This window comes from Melospiza georgiana, chromosome Z (assembly GCF_028018845.1).
Source record: "Melospiza georgiana isolate bMelGeo1 chromosome Z, bMelGeo1.pri, whole genome shotgun sequence".
NCBI lineage: Eukaryota > Metazoa > Chordata > Aves > Passeriformes > Passerellidae > Melospiza > Melospiza georgiana.
Window position 1 is genome coordinate 19,776,681 of NC_080465.1, and position 21,736 is coordinate 19,798,416.

A 21,736-nucleotide genomic window follows, 5' to 3' on the forward strand; every position below is an offset into this window, starting at 1 on the left:
TTATAGACTAAATCACTTTACTGATGTTTTATACTGCAAAGCAGCAAAGGTCATTTTAAACCAGTAGATGAATATGGACAAGAAGCTCCATAATAAGAAGGTTTACAGAGAAATGAAAGATATATACTCATCAAGAACTGAACCTACAATATTGATTTCACTGTCAAGTCTGTAGAATTACATTGCATTATTCCTTTACACAACTGGAACAGGACAATGATAACCATCCTTGTGTTTCTATTTCTACAGAAAACAGTTCCAGTTTTTTATCTTGTCTCTCTACAAAGCAATTAGATCTACGATCTCTAGCCACTGTAACTTTTGAAAAAAACTCTTCTGTACAAGAAAAGTATATGGAATCTGCTTAATTACATATTTGTACTAAACCGACCTGTACGGGCACTCTAAGATAGCCGCAGACACCACTGCACCAGACTCCCTACAAAACATTTTGGGGCATATGCGTACGGTACAGAAACAGGGGAAGGAGAGGGTAAGAAGCTGGTGCAAAAAATGTAGCATTTTGGTAAGAGACCATTAGAAAAAGCTGGCAAGACTGGCAACTCTCCAGAATCCCCATCCAACTTAGTAAAATTAATGAATATGTTCAGCAGTCAACATGTAAAAAGAGAATGTAACTATAAAGAACATTACAGCTAATTATTTAGAATTATCATTTATGAAAACCTAAGACATACCATGACTCGTGCTGCCAGTTCTTGTTCACCTTTTTTGTCTAAAAGGCTGTATATGAAACTCAGCTGGAACAAAGCTTGAGTAAGTGGTGCAGTGCTGTTCTCTTTGTTGAGGTAATCAATCAACTCAAAGGCCTTTTCCAGAGACTCTCTTCCTAGACTATGGGTCAATGAACACAAACATTAAAATGGATTACAAAACAAAAGCAGTTCCTGAAACAAATCAGAAGTTATGCTTTCTATTACACTAACAGAGAGAGAAGTGAATAGAGGGGGTGACATAAGAAATAACTTACATGTAGAAATATTCACATTTTAACTTCAGCAAGATTACAACAAAGCAACAATGGCCACTAACATACCTCCAGTTAACGAAAATTGAAAATGGGTAAGGAAGTGTGGCAAGGATGTCTGAAAATATTTATCACAAATAAGGGTATTCAGATAGAATAGCAGTTTCCGAAAAGACAATCCAGTATGTTCCACCTCGCCTGCTTCTGATAGTGGTGGTGAAACACATGAGAGGGCACCAGTAAAAATTTAAGAGGGAAATAGCTTACTTTTCTAAAGTGAAGCACTAGAGTACAGGAAAACAGTTAGCAGGCAGATTACTGGTCACTAAAGAAAACAGTATCTTCCACCAATGGAAACTATCATGTGACTCTCTGTGATCCAAACAGATGATGCTATAATGAAGAGGGAGATAACATCTAGAGTATCAGTGAACAGTTCCAACAAGGCTATTGAAGACTGAGTTAAACTTCCTCTAAAGCAGCTGTCTCTAGAAACTAAATCTGATCTCCTCTGACTTGGAAAAAACTTGAAACACATATTAAATACCTTTTCCAATTACCAAAGTCTTACCGTGCAAGGTTGAAGATATTGTTGATCAAATTTGCTCTGTCTTTAGGACTCAGAGCAGTGTGGTTTTTTTTCAAGAGATCAATCAGTGTTTTCCAGTCTTCAGCATAGTGTACTATGTAATAGCCATTCATGTCCACATTGAATTTTATCCATTCCACCTCTTCTGGAAGTTCAATGACAGCTAGTAGACAGACAATATGTTATCAGCTGAAACCAACATTTAACAACTGTTTGTCCAAATCAAAGTCTATGAAGTAGACTAGTACCAGAGAGACAGCAAATTCTTTCCCACTATTTTCCCCTATAATGATAAAGGAAAAACCAGTAAGAAGGTTTTGAAAGACAGCTTAAAAATTCCAGGCTGTACTTCCTCATCCCTCTTCCTACACCTGACTGAATGAACTTTATCACAGTCCGCCCTAAGTTGCAGCAGGCAATTTTTCTCCTTTTGTCCAGTTGTTCTTTCAAACAGCCCCACCTACAGTTCCAAATACAATATTTTCCTACACAGTTAAATAAAATAAACATTTCAGTGGAAAGTTACTTCCTAACATTTCAGCAACCTGGCAGATTAACTTTCACATAACTTGCTCTCTAAAGAACATTTGAGAGTTTGAGAGACTGTGTGTACGCATTGTGATGAAAAGCATAGGCTTTTACAAATTTCAAACCTATGATTCTGTTCCAGTTGCTGTCATGTATTTATACACAGAATGCTACAGGGAACCAGCTCTCTGATGATGACAACATCAGCAGTGCTCTGCTCCAGATCTCTGAAATTATTTTGTACTCTGTATGCCTTCAGCTTCACATCTTACTCAAGGGTGCTCTGAAATCATGTACCTGTAACACAAAATTAACTTACTACCAAAGCTTTTAGTCACATACCTGACTTCTGATCCAGTAAATATGCATTAGTGCAATGGGTGAAGTTGCACCTATTTGTTATGTAAGTGAGAGGAATATGCCACAGGTAACTGCAAAGGAAAACAAATGTTTACTGCTGAGTTAGATACATATTATCTCCCTTGAATGGTTTGTTTTAATTTAATTTGCTGTAATATAATTTAATGTATATAATTTTGTATACTAATAATACTAGCATCACTGAATGCTGGGTAGAATAATAAAGTATAAATCTCCCTTACCTAATCAGAATATGATGAAAGAATAAATGCACAGCATGTACAGAAATTATTTTTTAAATCCCACCATGTTGAAAAATGAATAAATTTTATAGAACAGACTAGATTCAAAGAGACCTTTTAAGGTCAACTAGTTCAGTTCCCCTGCAATAAGTAGGAGCACCTTCAACTAGATCATGTTTCTCAGAGTCCCATTCAACCTGGCCCTGAATGTTTTCAGGGATGGGGCATCAACCACCCCTCTGGGTCACCAGTGCCACTGTTCTACCACCCTTATCATAAAAATACTATTCCTTATATCTAGTCTAAACCTACCCTTTTTTATTTTAAAACCATTATTCTTTGTCCTATCATGACAGGACCTGATAAAAAGTCTGTTCCCATCTTTCCTTTAAGTACCTGAAAGAATGCAGTGAGGTTTCCCCAGAGCCTTTTGTTCTCCAGGGCGAACAGCCCAAATTGTCTGAATGTCCTTGTATAGGAGAGGTGTTATGTCCATCTGATTGTTTTTGTGAATCGACTCTGGACTCACTCCAACAGGTCCATGTCCTCCCTGTGCTGGGACCCCAGAGCTGGCTGCAGGGCTCCAAGTGGGCTCTCACCAGAACAGAGTGGAGAGGCAGAATCCCCTCCCTCCCCTGCTGCCCATATGGCTTTGGATGCAGCACAAGATACAACTGGAATTCTGGGCTATGAATGCACACTGCTGGCCTGTGTCCAGTACCATGACCCCCCCCAAGTCCTCCACTGCAACGCTGCTCTTGATTTGTCCATCCCCAAGCCTGTGTTGATACCAGAGGTTGGCCGGACCAAGGACCCAGTGCTCGAACTTGCCCAGATTCCTCTGGATGGTATCCCTTCCCCCCGCCACACCAACTGCTTGGCTGTTGGACCACTCGGCTTGGCGTCACCTACAAATTCTCTGCGGGAACACTTGATCCCACTGTATACATCACCGGTAAAATCTGAAACTGCACTAGTCCCTGATGCATTCCACTTTTCCTTGTACTGCTTTCCCAGTTCTAGCACGCTAGGTGGCTAGTCCAAAATCATACAGACAGTAAATCTCTGGCTGCATTAGAAATTCATCCAGTATGATTTTTACCTGAGTCCAACGTTGTTTTTCTGATCTTTTACAAGTTTTAACTAAAATTAAAAAATTATCCAAGTACAAGACTCAAATTCCAAATCATAATATAGAAACCAAAATTCATTGTACAGCACAAAGACTTTCTTAAGTGAACTGCAAGCTGGAAGAAAAATGCTAAGGAGGCTCATAACAATGATAAGGACTTGGCTATTTAGAGAAAAACATAAATCTGAGTGAGATGAAAGAAGCTGCACATATTAATCTGATTTTGACGGGGGTCCTCTCTATGTATGACTCACATAGACTACTCTTTTTCTGAACCTTTTCATACATGCCCCAAATTTACATCAACTAGAAGCAGAAATTACTTAGCTTAAAAATCCTTCCCTTCTTCCCTTACCTTTCAACCCCACATTGCTTTTCTTTCTCTGCATAACAATAATAAAACAGAGCCCTCTAAATTCCTACATTTCAAGAGACAAATTTCTTTCACAGACATATTTTTCTGCAAGATGATGCAATGGATTTAGCTCTTGTTAAATCTAAAAAACTGAATAAAACCAGCAAAATATCAAAGAATTCACACTTATATATTTTTGTTAGAAGACGCTGTCAAGGGTCATAAGGTAAGTTACAGTTAAGTTTGCAGTAAACAAAATTTTAAAACTACCAACTGCCATATCTTTGCTTCTTCAGTATCAGCGTACGTATTTCCCTTTAGGTTTTGGTACAATAGATATTGCCTCTGTTGTACATTCAGTCATTAGTTGTCATGTAGTAGTGTCATCTTAAAATTTCAAAGCCAAGAAAGCATTGATTCTAGTTTCTCTACATTCTTGTAGCAAAGCCCAAAGTATACAACTGAATTTTGGAAGTTAGAAACAGAGGCTCTAAAGTAGGATACATGCATCTCTAACTTCTGTGAAACTTCTGCAGACTGTCTTTCTTTAGAGTCTTGTTAAACACACAAAACTTTCTCATATGTAAAGAAACCTTTACTTATGAGATCTGCCTTTTGGTATTGAAAACCAACTCATGATGTCAAGCTTAAAAGCTTCAGGAGAAGGATGCATGTAATTCAGATTACAAAAGGTGTCCCTGATTTTTACCAGTTGCTTCAGTGGAAACAGACATGCACCTTCAGGCAGATACTAGATGAATCTCTGTTACTACCTGCCTACAACGGAAACACTAAAATGCCTGAATACAAGACAGAAAGATGTACAAACTTAAGACAGCAGCTTACTTTTAATGGATAAAAGGTATTAAGAAGGTAATAACCTTGCATCTGATGTCCAATTTTCCGGTTCCACACGATACAAGAATTTCTCCTGTTGTACTGAAATAATCTTTCCCTTTCGGACAACCGTGACTAAAGGAAATCCTTTATGCACAATCCAAGTCTTCATCATTTTTTTTACATCTAGTGTTCCATTGGTAATCTGTAAAAACAATCATAACATAAAAAGCAAATGGAGAACACTTAATTTTCTTAAGTTACCAAGTAAGTGGTTGTATGATTTTGCACCTGGAAACAATCTACTTTGACAGTGGACTTGAAAATTTCCCTCCACTCTCTGAGCCCCAGCCATCCAGACAGTTCTTAACCCAATGAAGAGTGCACTTGCCTGGGCCATGAGCTGCCAGCTTTTCTAGGGAAATGCTGTGGGAGACAATATCAAAGGCTTTGCTGAAGGTCAGGTAGACAACATCCACAGCCTTTCCCCCATCCACCAGGTGGGTCACCTGGTCATAAAAGGAGACCAGGATGGTCAGGCAGGACCTGTCCCTCCTAAATCCATGCTGGCTGGGCCTGGTTCCCTGGTTGTCCTGTATGTGCCCTATAATGGTACTAAAGATGATTTAGTCCATGACCTTCCTTGGCACTCAGTTCCTGCCAATAATCTGTAGTTCCCCAGACCCTCAGTCCTTCCCTTGTCCTTCTTGACTTCTCTCCACCCTCCCTACCCTGGCCTCTCTGATTCCCACAGCCTTGCTGACTCTAGTCCTCACTCTCTTCTACCCAAGCCCTTGCTTTATTGACCCCTTTACACTAGTTTTAAAATTAGACACAGCCTTATATCTGCCTTATAATTTGACAGCTGCCTGTACAGTCTGCTTTCCTAAAATTTCATCACACTTTTTAAAACAGAAGCTATCACAAAGTTACATTAGTAGAGAGTAACCCAAGACACAACACAAAACAAGACCTCTGTGAGGCTGGATATAGCTATTCCTTGAAAGCAAATCTTGTCCTGAATTTTATTACTTTCATTCTGGTCTTAACAGATTACCCATGTAATTCTAGAGAGGATATGTCCATTCTGGATGGACATGCAGGGCAGCACATACTCACTCATAGTGCTTTTTTGGGATGGTATGCAATGTAGCCCTAGAAGCTTCAATAAACTTCTCCCTACCTATATGAAAGAATTTTGGAATAAAATGAGCAAAAAATTCAGAGTGCTTACCTGCAGTTTATTATTCTTTTTAATCAACAAGGAAATAAATAAAACCTATTATACTCTTTAGAGAAGTTGAGGGAAAAAAAAAAAAGAACAGTGTGTCCAAGATGGATACCTCATTCATGCTGTCCCACAGGTCATCACTCTGGGCAGTTCCATAGCTGTGATTATGCAAGTATACCTCAATGCCAGCTTGGAAAACATCCTTAGTGAGATAATGCTTCAGCATCAAAAGAAGTGAAGCCCCCTTTAGGTAGAAAAAAAAAGAAAATGTATCAGTAAATTCAAGTTACAGAACTTTTAAAAGCATATGCATATTATAGCTCTTTCACAGGAGTAAATCAGAAGCTAGCAGATTTTATTCCAAATAATAACCTTCAAATATTTACCTTTAAACTCAGTTTCCTTGGGAAAATATTCTTTTACTATTTCACAAACTCCAAATACAGTTACAGAAAACACTAATGTAGTTTGAAAATTTTCCCCAACTGCTTTGGGAAAAATATTTTAAAGGCTCAAACTAAATTACAAAATGGACTAGTAGAATTTGACATTTTTTCCAATCAATATAATCTCAAAAATATTGCCTTCTTACAGATATCTGTCTGCTGGCTGCCATTTTTCATTAGTAATACTCATCTGTATGGTACAGAACTGCACTTGTGAGTAAGTGTTTAACAGTCATATGATGTTCATTTGAATCAAAAACCTAAAAATACATTAAAAATGTAAGATACACTTGGTAGGCTGGAACTGACTGCAGAAGAACAAGTATGTTTTGATGTGTCTAAATACAGCAACATCTTGTAAAGAAAAAAAAGAAAGTATAGTTTTAGTATCAAAAGGGCTGTGAATGTTTCTATGTGAAAGCCACCAATAAGTAATTTGCCTGAGGACCTCCATATATTGTAAAACTGAACACAGAGGAGCAGCCTGTGATCAAGAATATTTTAAAGGTACACTTTATATTTTTGGTACTATTTCTAGGAAAAAAACAAGTAGGAGAAGATTTTATAGAGACAATGCATTGTTCTCACACATTCCAGTTGCACGTTCTGGAATGTGAGTAAGATCTTATCTGAAACTGAAGGCAGCCTGGTTATTTATTACTCATCAAATGTCAGGAATAGCCCTTACTACAGTTTTTAATAATATGGCCACTATTTCCCCTCCTGTATGCATCTATACTTGACCTACAGCTCTGCTTCCTTGTTTTTCCTACTGTCATATCCTTCCAGGTGGATCTTGTCCCACACATGGGTGTTAGGTTTACTGACAGTCCGCAAAACAGCCGGACTAAAAATAATATTGCACAATTATTTCTGTTCAAGACAGTACAATGCAGAGGTCACCTCCTAATCTGTGTCAGTTGGTAGTTCAGTAAAACAAATTACATTGTACAATTCAGTAACAGACAATCCTTTGCCTATCAGGGACTACATTGCAAGTGTCTTCTCACATGAATTGCCAAGAACTCTACCTAAGCTATAAGGACAAGAATAGTATAACACAGGAACTTCATGCATGAATGAAAAGCTATGCAATGAAATCCTCTGAAACATAGAAAGCAGCTGTGAAAACACTATTTCTGGCAATGTGCAAAACCTCTTTTGATCAGCTCTTAAAGGTGTAGGTTAGTACAATTCTATTCAAAATGTGCACATACTTATTAGTAGCAATGAAGTAATAAAATAATTCTCCAAATATAATGTTATACTAATTGACTGCAACTCCAATCCAATCACATAGGAAACTTTTCCATTAAAATTATATAGAGAAGTTTCAATCAGTCCAAGACTGTCATAATTTGTATCTTTAAAGTTAGTTGGCTACAGACATGATTCTGCCAAATGCATAGCTTCCAGAAGCTCACCAAAAAGGGAATTACTTGAGACAGCACCTCTGAAGCATGAAACAACAGCCATGCCTTTTGATAAAAGGAGAGAATCCAAATTCATCTGGCAACCAAGGTAACCTGAAAATCACAAATATCTGTTCTTGCAGCTGAGAGAGCAGAGTCCAAAATAAATGGAAGCACATCACTACCGTAAGTCTATGCGGCATCCCAGACTATTCAAGGATGCCAGACAAGATGTGTTGACCAGATGAGACTTGCAAAAGGAAACAAACCAAGACTGTCATGGGAACTGCATTCCACTGAGCAGAGGAAGATGCAGTATTTGACTATTTTTCAGCAGAAAATAGCTGTCCCCATGACTTCTAATTGGATGATAGTGATGGAAAAAAATGCCAGATAATCTAAAATGAACAAAGAAAGGGCTTTCCTCCAACACTACCAAAATCTGGTATCTAAAACCTGAGACAATGTGAATAAAAATTTTGCAAATAGAGGTACTTCTCTCATGCATTTTTAAGCAAGGCACCAAGATGCTTTAATAACATACGCCTCACACACAACTCTCACTAGACATTATAAATAATCGCATTTCAGACAAACAGGATATGCAGTAAAATAATTTGCATTCAGAGGCAAGAGTCCAGTTCAGGCTATCTCTAAAATCCTGGAGGTTTTTTAAACTAGAGAGAGTATAAGACTGAGTGACTACTTTGGTGTTTTGTTTTCACTCTTTTTAAAACCACTTGTTACATTCTGCTACCAAAAGAATATATGCCTAACCGGTTATGTTGCTTCATCTATTGGTTCCCCTCTTACATCTTCATGAGTATTATATTTAGTGCTCAATCACTGAACAAGATGTTAAGTAAGGCAACAAATACATATACATAATATTTTCCTAATTAAATGCTACATAGATCTCAAAAACACTATTGAGAAATCCCGCCTTGTTTGAGTTGGGTGTAAATAACCAAAGGTCTGTCAGTATATGCCTATTTACTTGTGATTCCACATTCATATTTTCAATAGCTAATGTATCACTTTCCAAATATTTTGGAATATTTTTACAGTTACCTTGATGTAAGAAAGAGCATCAAACATTTCTTCAATTTGCTCTGAAGACTGAACAGAAGAAGAGACTGGATGTGAAGAATTCAAGGCATCCTTCATCATAGCCTTGAAAATTAAAGTAAGGAAATCTTCATCCTGGAAGAGAAACATTTTTAGCTGTTTAGGGAGCTGAAATGTACATGTTAAGCAGAAAAGTAAAAGTTGTCCCTGCTTTGCTCCTCCATTGTCCAGGCAGCAAAAGAAATGTCAGGATACCTTTTCTAAAAGCTATTTCCCTGCCACATTTTAGCCATGGATTCCCACTTTTGAGTTTGCATCATTATGCAGACCTTTAAGCCCCTGTCTCAGGCAAGTGTGTCAATGGCACTAGACAAAAATGCACCTTCTAAGTAAGTGTGTGTCAAATTTCACCGCTGTTTTCAGTTCATTTCCAGGAGGTAGGGAATACAAAAACATGACTTTCATGTCATGAAGTCTAGAGAAATTATTCATTATAATAATGTTTGGGAAAATGTAAACAGCTGTTTATCTAGTGATTACCAAAATCTCTTTACTTCTTTTCTTCTAGAATGGGGATATTAGAATTTAACACACTGGTACCAGAACAAGAAAACCCCAAACACTGAAAAGAAGTTGATCATATTGGTATGTGTCCATTTCATTTCATCAAACAAGCAAACAATTCTCTGTACAGTAGAGAGTTAAAAAAACAACCAAACCCCCAACAATAACAACAAACAAACCCACAAAAACCCTCTGTGAAATACAATAAAAATAACTGTTAAAGTTTAAAATGTTAAGGCTACTCTTCTTGAATGGAGAAGTTCTGGGTAATGTCTTTTACTTCCACCAAAACACATTCTAGGACCATCAAACAATGAAATGAGATATTCGTAAAGGCAGCTTGTCAGAGAGCGTTTGGAATGAAGTACATAGATATTAGATGTGTTCTTGTTAAAAAAGAACACTACTTTTTTGTCCCACCCTCAGCACATATGCCCCCAACAAGCAGAATGGCTGCATACTTTTGGTGACATTCCAACTAAACAACCAAGCTAGACCAAATGAAGAAGTTTTGAAACATCCAGTGCTGTAAAATAATTCTACTGGAACAGGTTAGCAACTCAAGTTTCTTAATACTAATAAGAGTGATTTAAGAACTCAAACTTCTCCAGAATGCTGAGAAGATGATGATATCTACCAGGCAGGAAACACTCAGTACAAATCAGGTGTTTAATCCCATGACTAAGGCAAATCTCGTAAACACTCCTAGAGGTTGATTTCAGGGCTCAGGTATGTCCTTTACTTGGCGCTATCTCTACCCAGAATGAAAAATTAGTCTCTCCACTACCCTCTACACTTAATTCCACTAACCTTTGTTTATCTGCCTGTCATTCTCACTGACAAAAAAGTTTTACGGCAGCAGTTGATATCTTTCCATTGGAAAATAGAGACCAAATTTGAATCCATCATGTTTTCCAGTGTCTGAAAAGCTAGGTCACTTAGCACCTGAGTGAGTTAGTAAGTAATCACTACATTATTATATCAGAAAGATTCTATCCTTCAGCCATATCTGTAAACAGAAGTGGTTGTGGGAGTAGTGCTTGTATTAAGTGTAACCCAGAATCCTCTACCATACCATTTGGTATTTTTATGCCAGGTCTGGTCATTTGTGAAATTCAAACTGATTCAGACACAAGCAAGTACCACAATGATGGGAAGACAGGAGTTACTTCATGTAGGGAAAGAAAACAAAGGGAACTTACAACAAAGAGCATTTAGTTAGAAAGAAAAGACTATTCAGTCAAGGCAGAAGAGATATAACAAAGTTTTTAAAAATGTAACAAGCAGCAGGTGCACACTAGTTTGCAGAAGAACTACTATATAAACATTTATCCTTAAGAGGAAAGTCTGATTTTGCTATTAGGGAACTGAATAATTGGTTAGCAAATTTATTAACAATTATACTATTGGCTTTCCAGGCTCACACTGTTCTAATACAATGGTGAAAATATTATAAAAGCTATGTACACTTTTAATAAATGTGGTTATACCATGACTGGCAACTGTGCTTCTTTCATGTGATTGCAACCTCAGGCATATTTAATAACCTAATGCTTCCTAGGTCTATTAGGAAAAGCAGAAGTAGACGAACTTGTTCAACAGCATGTCTGCACTTCTAAAAAGATTTTAAGTTATAATTTGATACATAGACATCTACATGTTTTAACACCTGCTATTTTGCACAGAACACTTTAACCTTCACAAAACACAGCAGACTGCCTGTAGGTTACTATCAAAAAAAATCTAAAAAAATTTACAGGAACAACCCACAGGAACAAATGTACCCTTCTCAAAGCCTTTATCACTTTTTTTTAACCCTTTTATCACTTCCAATATGATAAAATGCAAAAGCAGAGATGCTTAATCTCAATGGTGCCCAAAATAAATTTTAATATCAGTTTATAAGTATCAATCATTTATAGGCAGCACTTAAAAACAGCTAATAGTGAAGGTACTGAAAATGGGACTATAGAAATTACTTACTGAACGTAATTCTGGAAAAACCTCCTCCATGGCAAAGTATTCCATGAATGTGGCAAATCCCTCATTCAGCCAGAGATCGTTCCACCATTCCATAGTTACTAGATTGCCAAACCACTAAGAAAGACCAAAAACATCATTATTTTCTTAGAATTAAACTCAAATAAGAAGTACTCCATCCATCCTGTGCCTTATCTAAAATGAAGGTAAGGTAAAATGAAGGTCAGTCAAAACCACAGTGAAGCCTTTGCAGCATCTCCTTAAGCATGGCACGAGAGTTGAACTCTGCCTGCTGTGCTGTAGAAAATACACCTGCAAGTTTTCTAAACAGACACAACCACTACCCAGTCACAGGCACTACCTGTCACAGTGATGGGAGGGGTGAATTTAAGGACAGAACTGCACTTAAAAAGCAAAGAAATTAAAAAAGGAAAAACAAACAACTTCCCAGACTATTACCTGATGGGCAAGCTCATGTGCTATCACTGCAGTTATTAGCTTTTTATCCCTTGCTGAAGAAGTGTTGTTGTCAAATAAGAGTGTTGTTTCTCGGAAGGTGATCAAGCCCCAATTTTCCATTGCACCAGATTGAAAATCAGGAATTGCTACCAGATCTGGAAAAGATTTGAAAAAAGATTTTGAAAATTGCTAGTTAAACCAATACTATCTTTCAAGACTACCTATTTTATTTATTTAAACACTGCAGTGTGGACATACACTCAAATCCCAAGTACAGATGCCCCATAGATTGATAATGATGTTTCTCTAGCAGTACTCTGACATAACTTAACAAGACTGTGCCTATGGATCCTGCATGAGCAAAAGTAGCATAGAAATGAGATGGCCTGAAAAGTAGTGTCTTAAAAGACTGCATTTCACTATCTTTCCAGGCAAACTAATGCATGTAGAGGAGTCAAGCTGCAGGTCCTGTAGTTGTGAACATGGTACACAGATTGAGAATTTCCTCAATACTAAGTTGAGTAACACCAAAGAAATTCTTCTGTGTAAATTTATGTACAAATATAAGCAATCTGTTTTCAAATGCTCACAAAAGCTTTCCAGCCTGGGAATCACTTAATACTTGTAGCCAGACAAACATATATTTAGGTTTTTTATTTATCTTATAATAGTAATACTTTTTTTAAAAATGAAAATTCCCATGCATTTCTCAGTTCAGAACTTCTTCTATTTTTTTTTTCAATTAAAAAAAAGTCTTAAAGAACTTACCTAATTTTTCAAGAGGGTATTTCATAAAAAAGTATTTTTGGTAAAATTCCAGAAGCTTCACTGCTGTGTCTAGGGCATACCCAACCTGGTTTAGATGCTGTGGTACGGCATAGACAGATACCTAGTCCAAACAGAGAAGAAAAAATATTTTGAAACTTATAGCCAAAAAAGATTTAGAAGTGAAGGAGGACCTGGGAGAAGTTCCTGAAACAGGTAAGACACATTGAAAGTACATACACAAATTACATAGAGTAGTTATGAACTTGCTCATAAAAAGCTGATTTTTCTTATTAGAGCCTATTAACAGGTCAAAATACAGGGACATTGTCCTCTGTGTATGCAAGAACAATTCAAGGATGAGAGCTTTAAGGAATGTGTCCAAGAAGGGTCTACATGACACAAATTTTAAAATCCCTCATAAGTCATTAAGTGACCTTCCCAGTACGCCTCAACCAATCTTTACTCTATGACAGCATTTATATATAGTATGATAGCAGTAGTATAATCCGCAAGAAATTCTCTCAAAAAAAAAAATTGGCATAAAGCTCATCCCTATGGCCACATTAGACATGATGTAAGAAGCATTTATATAAAAATTGAGAGGTTACAATCTCCCCCTTATGTATCAAGAAAACATGTTTGATTAAGTTACAAGTACATTCATGTTTAGGACACCCTTCCGTACACAAACAAAGAAATAAGTGGACAACCATATTCCAGTTCTATAAAAAAGGAGTCGCTCTTCCTGTGCTATAAATTAATTCAACAAATGACACGTCAAACAGATGGAAAAGGTCACTTTTTAATTTTAGAGTTTGAATGAAGCACATATGAATAAGAATCCAGTCCAGTGTTCCTGGAGTACAAAAGCATAAGCATGAAGCAACTTTAATTCAACTCTGCACTATCTTAAAGCTTTCATGACAATAAACTTCTTCTGTGTGAAGCTCAAATTCTTTGTATCTCCCAACCACAAACAGCTGAAAGCATTCTGGGTCTCTATTTCCTGGGAAATACCAATATATGCTTCCTTTTTACTGACTTCCTTGGCTTGCTGGACACTCATGAGACTACTTTAGACCTACTAAAACTCTGACCTTACTTGGTATTCTTATGCTTTCTCCCTTCATGGTGGCAAGTATTCTTAATAAGATTAAAATACTAATACATTTTTTAAAAAAGAAGAAATTAAAAATAATAAATTAAATATAAATAAGAAGTATTCTTATTAAGTTAAAAAGTTATCTGCCTCAAAGAGCTGATTGTATGGTTTCAGCAGTATACAGTTCAAATAGACCTGAATAAAAGCCACAAAAGCAAAAAAAAAAAAAAAAAAGTGTAACAATCTGTTCTATTCATCTTTCATTAGAAATACTTGTCTAGATCAGAATTAAAGCCTGTCTTGCATCTTTACTTGTGTTTATTTATGGGACTAAAGAGAGAGCTTTTCCTTCTACAATGCTACTAGCACTATTCCCTCTGGCATTTTCTTGGTACATAGGCAGTTCTGACATTTCACCACAAAGGGGCAGTTTTCGCCAAGGAGTCATCAAAGTCGTTGCCTATATGAAGCTTCTGCACTTTCTAAAAAAAGATTAAGGAACAACTACTAATATTACCACGTTTATTCTTTAGTTTCTCTAACTGCACACATTACAGAAATAGGCCATACCCTTGCAAAGGACAAAGCTCAAGCAGGACCTACTCTTTGATGTCCGGAACCTTTGGAAAAACAAAATTAAATAACTGTATATAAGTGACTAAATGCAGATTTTAAAGTCCACGTAAAGTTGCTTTACTGTAGAGCATGAGTTTTTCAGATACGTTATCTTGGCAGGTACAGAAAATTTTTGTGGCAGTGGCTGAAACCATGTGTAGGTGTTTCTAGAAACTTGTCACATTTCTTTACATTCTCAGAACAACTCCTGGTTTGTATGACATTACTGTTGACAGACGAAGCATCAAAAAGAAGAGTTTAAAGCTGCTGGCTCTGAAAGCTCTTAAGAATTCTGCATTTTGTAAATTCCCACTTCTAACAAGACCTGACGCAGAGTCCCTTGTTGTAAAAGTGTATTCAGCCTGGTATCACCTCAGTCCACTTAACAGCATATGGCTTTTGTCCCCTACCTATGATGAGCATAATGGAACCAAGAAGATAAATAAATTTAAAAGAGACAGAGTTTGCTTTTTTGCTAGGGGATCATTTTGTTTTGTTTAGTAGTCTGGTCAGCTTGGGAAGAGTGAAGCAGAACTTAAAGTGAAACAAACACATACCAGAGTCCCATTAGTTTCCCTGCTGATGTTTTTCAAGTCTGCAACAACAAAAGCTAGTAGATAGGTGCTCATCTTCAAACTCACAAAAAACTCATCTTGAACAATTCCATTTGTCACAGGTGTAGTGGCTTTCTGCAGGGGAAATGATTATTAACGCAGACAAAAGAACACTAAGACATAAAAGAAACCAATGCTAAGTAATTATTTCATGCCACAAACAGTTGATAGGCACACTTATATAATATCTTTGTACTTTTGTTATATTTCAGAGGGATTGATGATGCTTACAACAATGTAACAAGTTTAGGAAGACATGAAACATTTACACTTATATATACAAAAATTATTTGTCAAGTTTTACTATGCAGTATTACCAAACTACTACTCTGTTGGAGAAACTAACCTAATATGGATTGCATTTAAAATCCCAGTATAATCCAAAATCAACATATAGATCAGCATTGATTCAAGGGAGCATCAGGCTAGACCAGGGACACATTTCAGCATACCCTACTGAAAACACTGGTGTTACATCAGTCTCTTTCCATAAGTCTCAGCAAAACTAGCTAACCAGACATACTTACTATTTTAAAATTGAACAAAATATTAATCAGATGCACTTTTATAAATCAAAAGAGAATGCATTTCAAAAACTGAGGAAAACCTAAGACCAATTACTTCAAAGCAAAAAGATGCCCAGCTCAAACACATTGACAAAAGTGACCGTCTGCCCAGTTTTCTGAGCACACAGTAAAATACTATACAGAAGTAAGATACTGTACTGTACCTCAACGTACTGTCTGTGCAGTTATACTAGTCCTAGAAAAGCATGCTATATGTCTTTTTTCTATGTATTCCTTCACAAACATGAAATACAAAAAGAACAAAGCAAAATTTTTAAAACCACTATAGTGCAAAATACTAAAGGTCTGGAAAGAAAGATGGCAGTTTATAAATTCTAAAACTTTATATATGATTTTATTTTTTGAACCCACAAACATTAAAAAAACAACAACAATATTAGTTTTAAACAGGACCATTTGAAACCAAACAATGTTTTGACATTTAACTGTCACTGAAAATTTAACTGTCAGCCTTAAAGAGAAATGGATTTTTAAACTTGAAGCCATAACCACTATAATAACTGACCATTATGCATGAGCAGAATGCCGTATTTCAATTTCTCTAGTGAATTCATAAATTTCTGCCTTTATTAGAGCTTCTGCTTTATAAGGAGATGACCGTCTGTTTAATAAAGTCTGCTGCAGCTGCAGATAAACTGGTTTAAAAATTAGTTGTTCTCATTAAAAAAAAAAACCAACAAAAAAAACCAAACAACACACCCAAACCAAAACCAGGACAAACAAAACCACAAAGGTAGCTTGACAGCCCCAAAATACAGAGTTTATTTCTAGCCTTAATCCATGTCAAGACACTGTATGTTGCCAAGTTAGTGATGTACACACTAGCTGACAAGGCCTACTTCGGAGATCTCTTGGTCACGTAGGTACAGATGATTATTTCAGTAATGTCTGCTGCACACATTACAAAATATTCTGAGTTGGAAGGCACTTACAAGGACCACAGAATCCAAGTCCAAGTGAATGGCCCATACAGGGCTCTAATCCACAACCTTGGCATTATTAGTATCTTGACCAGCTTGACCAACACATTAACCACTTGCCCAGCTCCTAGCAGAGGAGACTGAGTGAGCACCCTTTCTTTTTTACATAAAACAGAAGAGTGGTCCACCAGAATTCATTTCTTCCTGTATGGCTAAGAATCACTACAAATCCAAATAAATGTTTGTACACTGTGAAAAGGTACCTGTTTCATAAGGTTGCAGTTATTAGCTTGGTTTTCAAAAACAAGGCATCTGCATCAGCACCCTGAGCTTTAGACAGCTTCCTGGAACCCAAGCTGCACAGTGTACATAAATGCACCAGAAACACCAAAGGTCTAATTTTCTCATTTACAGATTAGACCAATGTCAGTATTGAGTTTCTGCTGGATGATAAATGATGGTAATGTTTTGATGAGAGAAAAACTAGTTCAGACACAGACTAGGTAATGTCAGTCTTTCTCGTCTGTCTAACTGAATTAGGCTTCCATAAAAGTTTGTCAAAGGCATAATGACAAACTATCACCATAAAATCCAGATAAGCTCCTAAAAGATTTTGTCAGAAAAATTCTAGCCAAAGGAATGTCAGATTCCTCATTCACATTCTGGAGCTGACTCTGTGTTCATAACACACCTCCCCTCATTTAGCCAAAGAAGCACATCCTTCAAGATCAGACATATCTTTCACATAGACTGGTGCTAATTACACAAACTACTGCTGAAGGTACTCCAGTACTCTGCACATATGCAGCAGCAGCGAACATGGAAAACGCAAAAGCAAACCTCAAGGGCTGCTGAGACCAACATCACCAACAACACAGCCTTTGCAAAATAATAGTTCATTTAATTTCCAACAGGAATCCTTCAGTCATTCAACTGTCTGTAACATCCTACACTGTGCAATGCATTGAACAAGTGTTTTCTCTGCAAAGTTCAAGTCTTTGAGAACAAAACAGTTGATAAGGTCATACAGTTTATAGCTTACCCACTCAGGTAAATCACCTGGATATTAATGCAATAAACACTGAAATGGATTACCTAGGCAGCAGCTCTACTAAAATTCCCCTACAAAATCAGGTACCTTTGGCATATTTGACAGAGTGGAAAGTTTCTCATCCCTTCTGATCTTGATTAAAAAAGTAGCTTTAAGTGCTGGTTCATCAAAGCATGGAAAAGCAGACCTTGCTGCCAGAGGTTCAAACTGAGTTGCTGCAAACCACCTAATGGGAAGAGTGGAGAAGAGCAAAATAAGAATTATTAAAAGCATAAATGTCAGTTTAGTTACGATAGAACAGTTATTTCCCTTCCAAACACTCTAAGAGCTTCTTATGGGAATAACTTTTTGAAGACTGGCTGGGCCAGTCAGAATAAATGTTTCATTCACAATTTTTTCTTTAAAACCCAAGTAACATACTTATTTGAGGAGTAATCTTATTTGAGGAGTAAATCTTCTTGGCTATTTTTTGCTTTCTGAACGAAGAAGAATACATCTGAAATAACCCACTTACAAAACAATTGCCAAAATATAAGCCAGCCAGTTTCTAGAGAGAGGGAGCAAAAAGAAGATTGAAAAATTAAACTATTTAATAGTTATGCTTGCTAATTTAATTTTTCAATCTCTGCAGTATATAGGGCTGCAAGGGAGCCTTTTCATCTAATTGCCAGGCCATTTCCTGCAGATATTCCCACAGTTCATCTAACAGTGTGCCTGCTCCCTGTGATGGCTAGTAGATGAATTCTGTCCAAGTTCATGTACTCTCTTGTCTCTAATACAACAGCTATTAATATTACAAGACAACTTCTCAGGAATCTATCTTCCTTCTCCACTATTTTTACACTAACTAGCCATGGAAATTACAGCTTTTGATGGAGAGCATCTCTGACTTTCACACCTGCAAGACAACACAGAGTTCAGCAAGTCTACTAATTGAAGTACTTACTGGTGCTACAAGGAGAAGATGGTACACATTTTTGGTTTTTTCTTTCTTGGTTTTTTTTTTTTACCCTACTGTCAAACTACCCAGAAATGTTTAGGTGGTTTATTTGTTCTGCATTATGATTCAAACATTTTTGGATATACAGACTTTCTGAGAAGACACAGTGCTGACAACTCACAAGATGTCTGCTTTTAACTTCTTACTCTTTTCTTACTTCTGACAAATTAATGCAATTTCACTGCAAGACTGTGCAGAAGAAAAGCAAAGCATTCTGCATAAAAACAGAAATAAGGCCCTATTTATTTATTTTATATTTTGCTTTGGGCAACAAGCTAAGTGAGTTATTTTGCCATTTTGTAATTTTGTACTTTTGTGTCGATTTAAAAAATATTCAAAAGAAAGTAGAACTAAACTAAAGAAAATATATTTTCTTCCAAAATCAATTGATAGTTTGAGTTTTATATAGAAAGTACAGTAACAACAGAGCTTATCAGAGTAGTCTGCATTTGTAAAACTACAGACAACAGACAAACAGACACAATGCCCCTGCAAAAAGAAGAGGCAGGCAAGGCAGTGAAAATGATGAAATCACTGAAGAGTTATCTGGGAAGGATTTACTGAAAAACATACAGGTTAAAACATGTTCAACATGTAGGTTAAAACAGCCTTTTCCTGAACAAAAGCAGGTAGCACTGGACTGAAGGGGGACAAAATCTCAAAAAAGTACTCACAGGTCGTATTTTTCCTCTGTGAACAATTAAGCATTCTTTCTACTACAGTAAATACAAACAGAAAAGAAAGCTGCAGCTACATCGGAATAGGAAAAAAATCCACTGAATTTCAATCATCTAGGTAATGTTTGCCTTCTACACTTGCCACTGCACTCTTACATCTGCTTACTTCGTGGGAATTCAAGTTTTTAATGCCTGCAATAAGTTGCTTAGCTAACCCACACTGCTCTTCCTGTCTCTTTTTTATTGCATCACACTGTTTCTAGAAGACCTGCACGGATAGTTACTCGCCCACAAAGGCATGAACACTCTTAAGTACACGACCAACATAAGGCCCATCTAAAGTGGGGACAGAGGGCCAATTTTTAATAATCTTGATAAAAAGCACTAATTTACTCTTTGTAAAAGTAAGTGTGATGTTTCCCTTTTCTCCAGTCACGTGAGACTGCCTGACTGCTATGACTTTTTCATATATGATTGAGAGTGTCTTGGCACTGACACCTCTCCATTCCCTTACGACTGTGTGGTACATCCCTTTGGGCCCCACTGGGTTCCTCTGGTGGTCTTGAACCCAGAATCTTTTTATGAGGACAGGACTTTGTTTCCTCAGTCCCTGCCTTGAGACTTAAGGGCTCAAGAAATGTGGGAAGAATTTCCAAAGAGAGAAATTAAAAATTTAACAAACCAAAAAAGCCACACTACAACCACCTACAACCTCCACACTGAAGTACACTTCACTGTAGGAGAGGCTGCCCTGACTTAAGGAACTCATCCATGAAAGACATTTTTCAAGTAGATTAATCAAGAGATAAAAGACTGGTTTTTCTCAATGGGAATAAGTTGCATAAAATGTCCAATAAAAAAAGCAACCTTTTTATTTCTGTTATCAAAGCACAATCTAGAAGTGACAGAACAGAGAAGATGTATTAGTGGGCATACCTTTGCTTAGAGTTCTCATCCTTGTAAGAAATTTTGTAGAAGCCATAGTAGGTGTCTGATAAATTAGATGAATATTCCATGTCGACAGTGTAATTCTGTCCAGCAAGGAGAGCCTCCGGAGCCATGAGTGCAATCTGGTCATGCAATGGATATTCCAGGAATTCAACTGGCTTTGCTTGCTGCCCTTGTGCTGAAGTAATTGTCGCCTTGGTGATATTAAGTCCTGAGCTGTGAAATACAATCTTCTGAGTTACATGGAGGATGTTGACCACTATTTTTACGGAGCCTGTAAATTTCAGAGTAGTTAAATTTGGCTGCAAGACAAGATCATAGTGCAGTGGTACAACATCAGGAGGAAGTCTAATTTTTGCCCATGGAAATAGTTTTCCATTGGTTGCCAAAGGATATATTAGTTCCATTGTATGATTTTTTTTATGGCAGCCTTCTTTGGTAAATGTACACTTGGGAAGAAGATAAATCACTATTATTAATGAAAATGCAATCACAAAAACAACTGTGCAAACCACCAAGGTCCTCGTAGAGGGAACTGAGCATGACCCATTTGGATTTTGTCTATATGCAGACATGTTATTCTGCAGACTCGAGCTTCTGTTCATGAAGGACATCCCCAACAATTTTGCTGATGACTCATAATCCTCCTCATCATCATCCATTTCATGCTCTCCAAGGCCACGCACCAAGAGACGAGAGCTTCTTGGTTCATATTCCACTTCATCAGGCTCCAGTGGATGTAAACAAGGCTCTTTTGCCAGGTCAACCACATCGGGCTCCTCTTCAAACATACTATTCTCAATCATATTCCTGGGTAACTGAATTTGATCTGAAAAAGAAATGACCATATATTAAATCATAAACAACAGGCTTGATTTTAACATCTCCAAGAAATTTCACTGAATTACAGAATGGGAAACGTCTTTACAGTGTATACTATCAAGATCTCTTCCATTTTCTCTCCTAAGTTTGTTTCCTGGAAATATTTCTACGCTTTTCTGCCTACACTAACTTTGCTTTCAGTATCTTCAGAAGGATGCTCTCCTTGGGCATAATCAAAAGCATCTTACACCATAACTGGAGGTCAGCTAGACCACAGCACTGCTCTCCCAGTCCACTGATGCCACTGGCTTGCCTGCATTTCCTCTACTCCAGTAAATTATATTTGTACTCAACTAAATTCTTCAAGTTGGATTATTTCTTATGTTGCACAGTAAAGCACAACAGCCAATACAGTTCTAGAAGTGTTTCAAATATGCTACT

At 37.0% G+C, this 21,736-nt stretch overlaps 1 protein-coding gene across 2 annotated transcripts in view; it reads right to left on the minus strand.

Annotated features, from left to right (window-relative positions):
• The window catches only part of LNPEP (leucyl and cystinyl aminopeptidase), a 49,952-nt gene that overhangs the window by 6,097 nt on the left and 22,119 nt on the right, over positions 1 to 21,736 (minus strand). For both annotated transcript variants that reach the window (XM_058044056.1, XM_058044057.1), the window contains 12 exons: positions 20,462 to 21,302; positions 17,936 to 18,074; positions 15,234 to 15,365; positions 12,960 to 13,080; positions 12,192 to 12,346; positions 11,736 to 11,849; positions 9,192 to 9,323; positions 6,375 to 6,506; positions 5,076 to 5,236; positions 2,448 to 2,536; positions 1,560 to 1,740; positions 699 to 855 (listed from right to left, as the gene is read on the minus strand). In XM_058044056.1, coding sequence (XP_057900039.1) covers positions 699 to 855; positions 1,560 to 1,740; positions 2,448 to 2,536; positions 5,076 to 5,236; positions 6,375 to 6,506; positions 9,192 to 9,323; positions 11,736 to 11,849; positions 12,192 to 12,346; positions 12,960 to 13,080; positions 15,234 to 15,365; positions 17,936 to 18,074; positions 20,462 to 21,302 — 2,354 coding nt within the window. The remainder of the gene's footprint in view (positions 1 to 698; positions 856 to 1,559; positions 1,741 to 2,447; positions 2,537 to 5,075; positions 5,237 to 6,374; positions 6,507 to 9,191; positions 9,324 to 11,735; positions 11,850 to 12,191; positions 12,347 to 12,959; positions 13,081 to 15,233; positions 15,366 to 17,935; positions 18,075 to 20,461; positions 21,303 to 21,736) is intronic.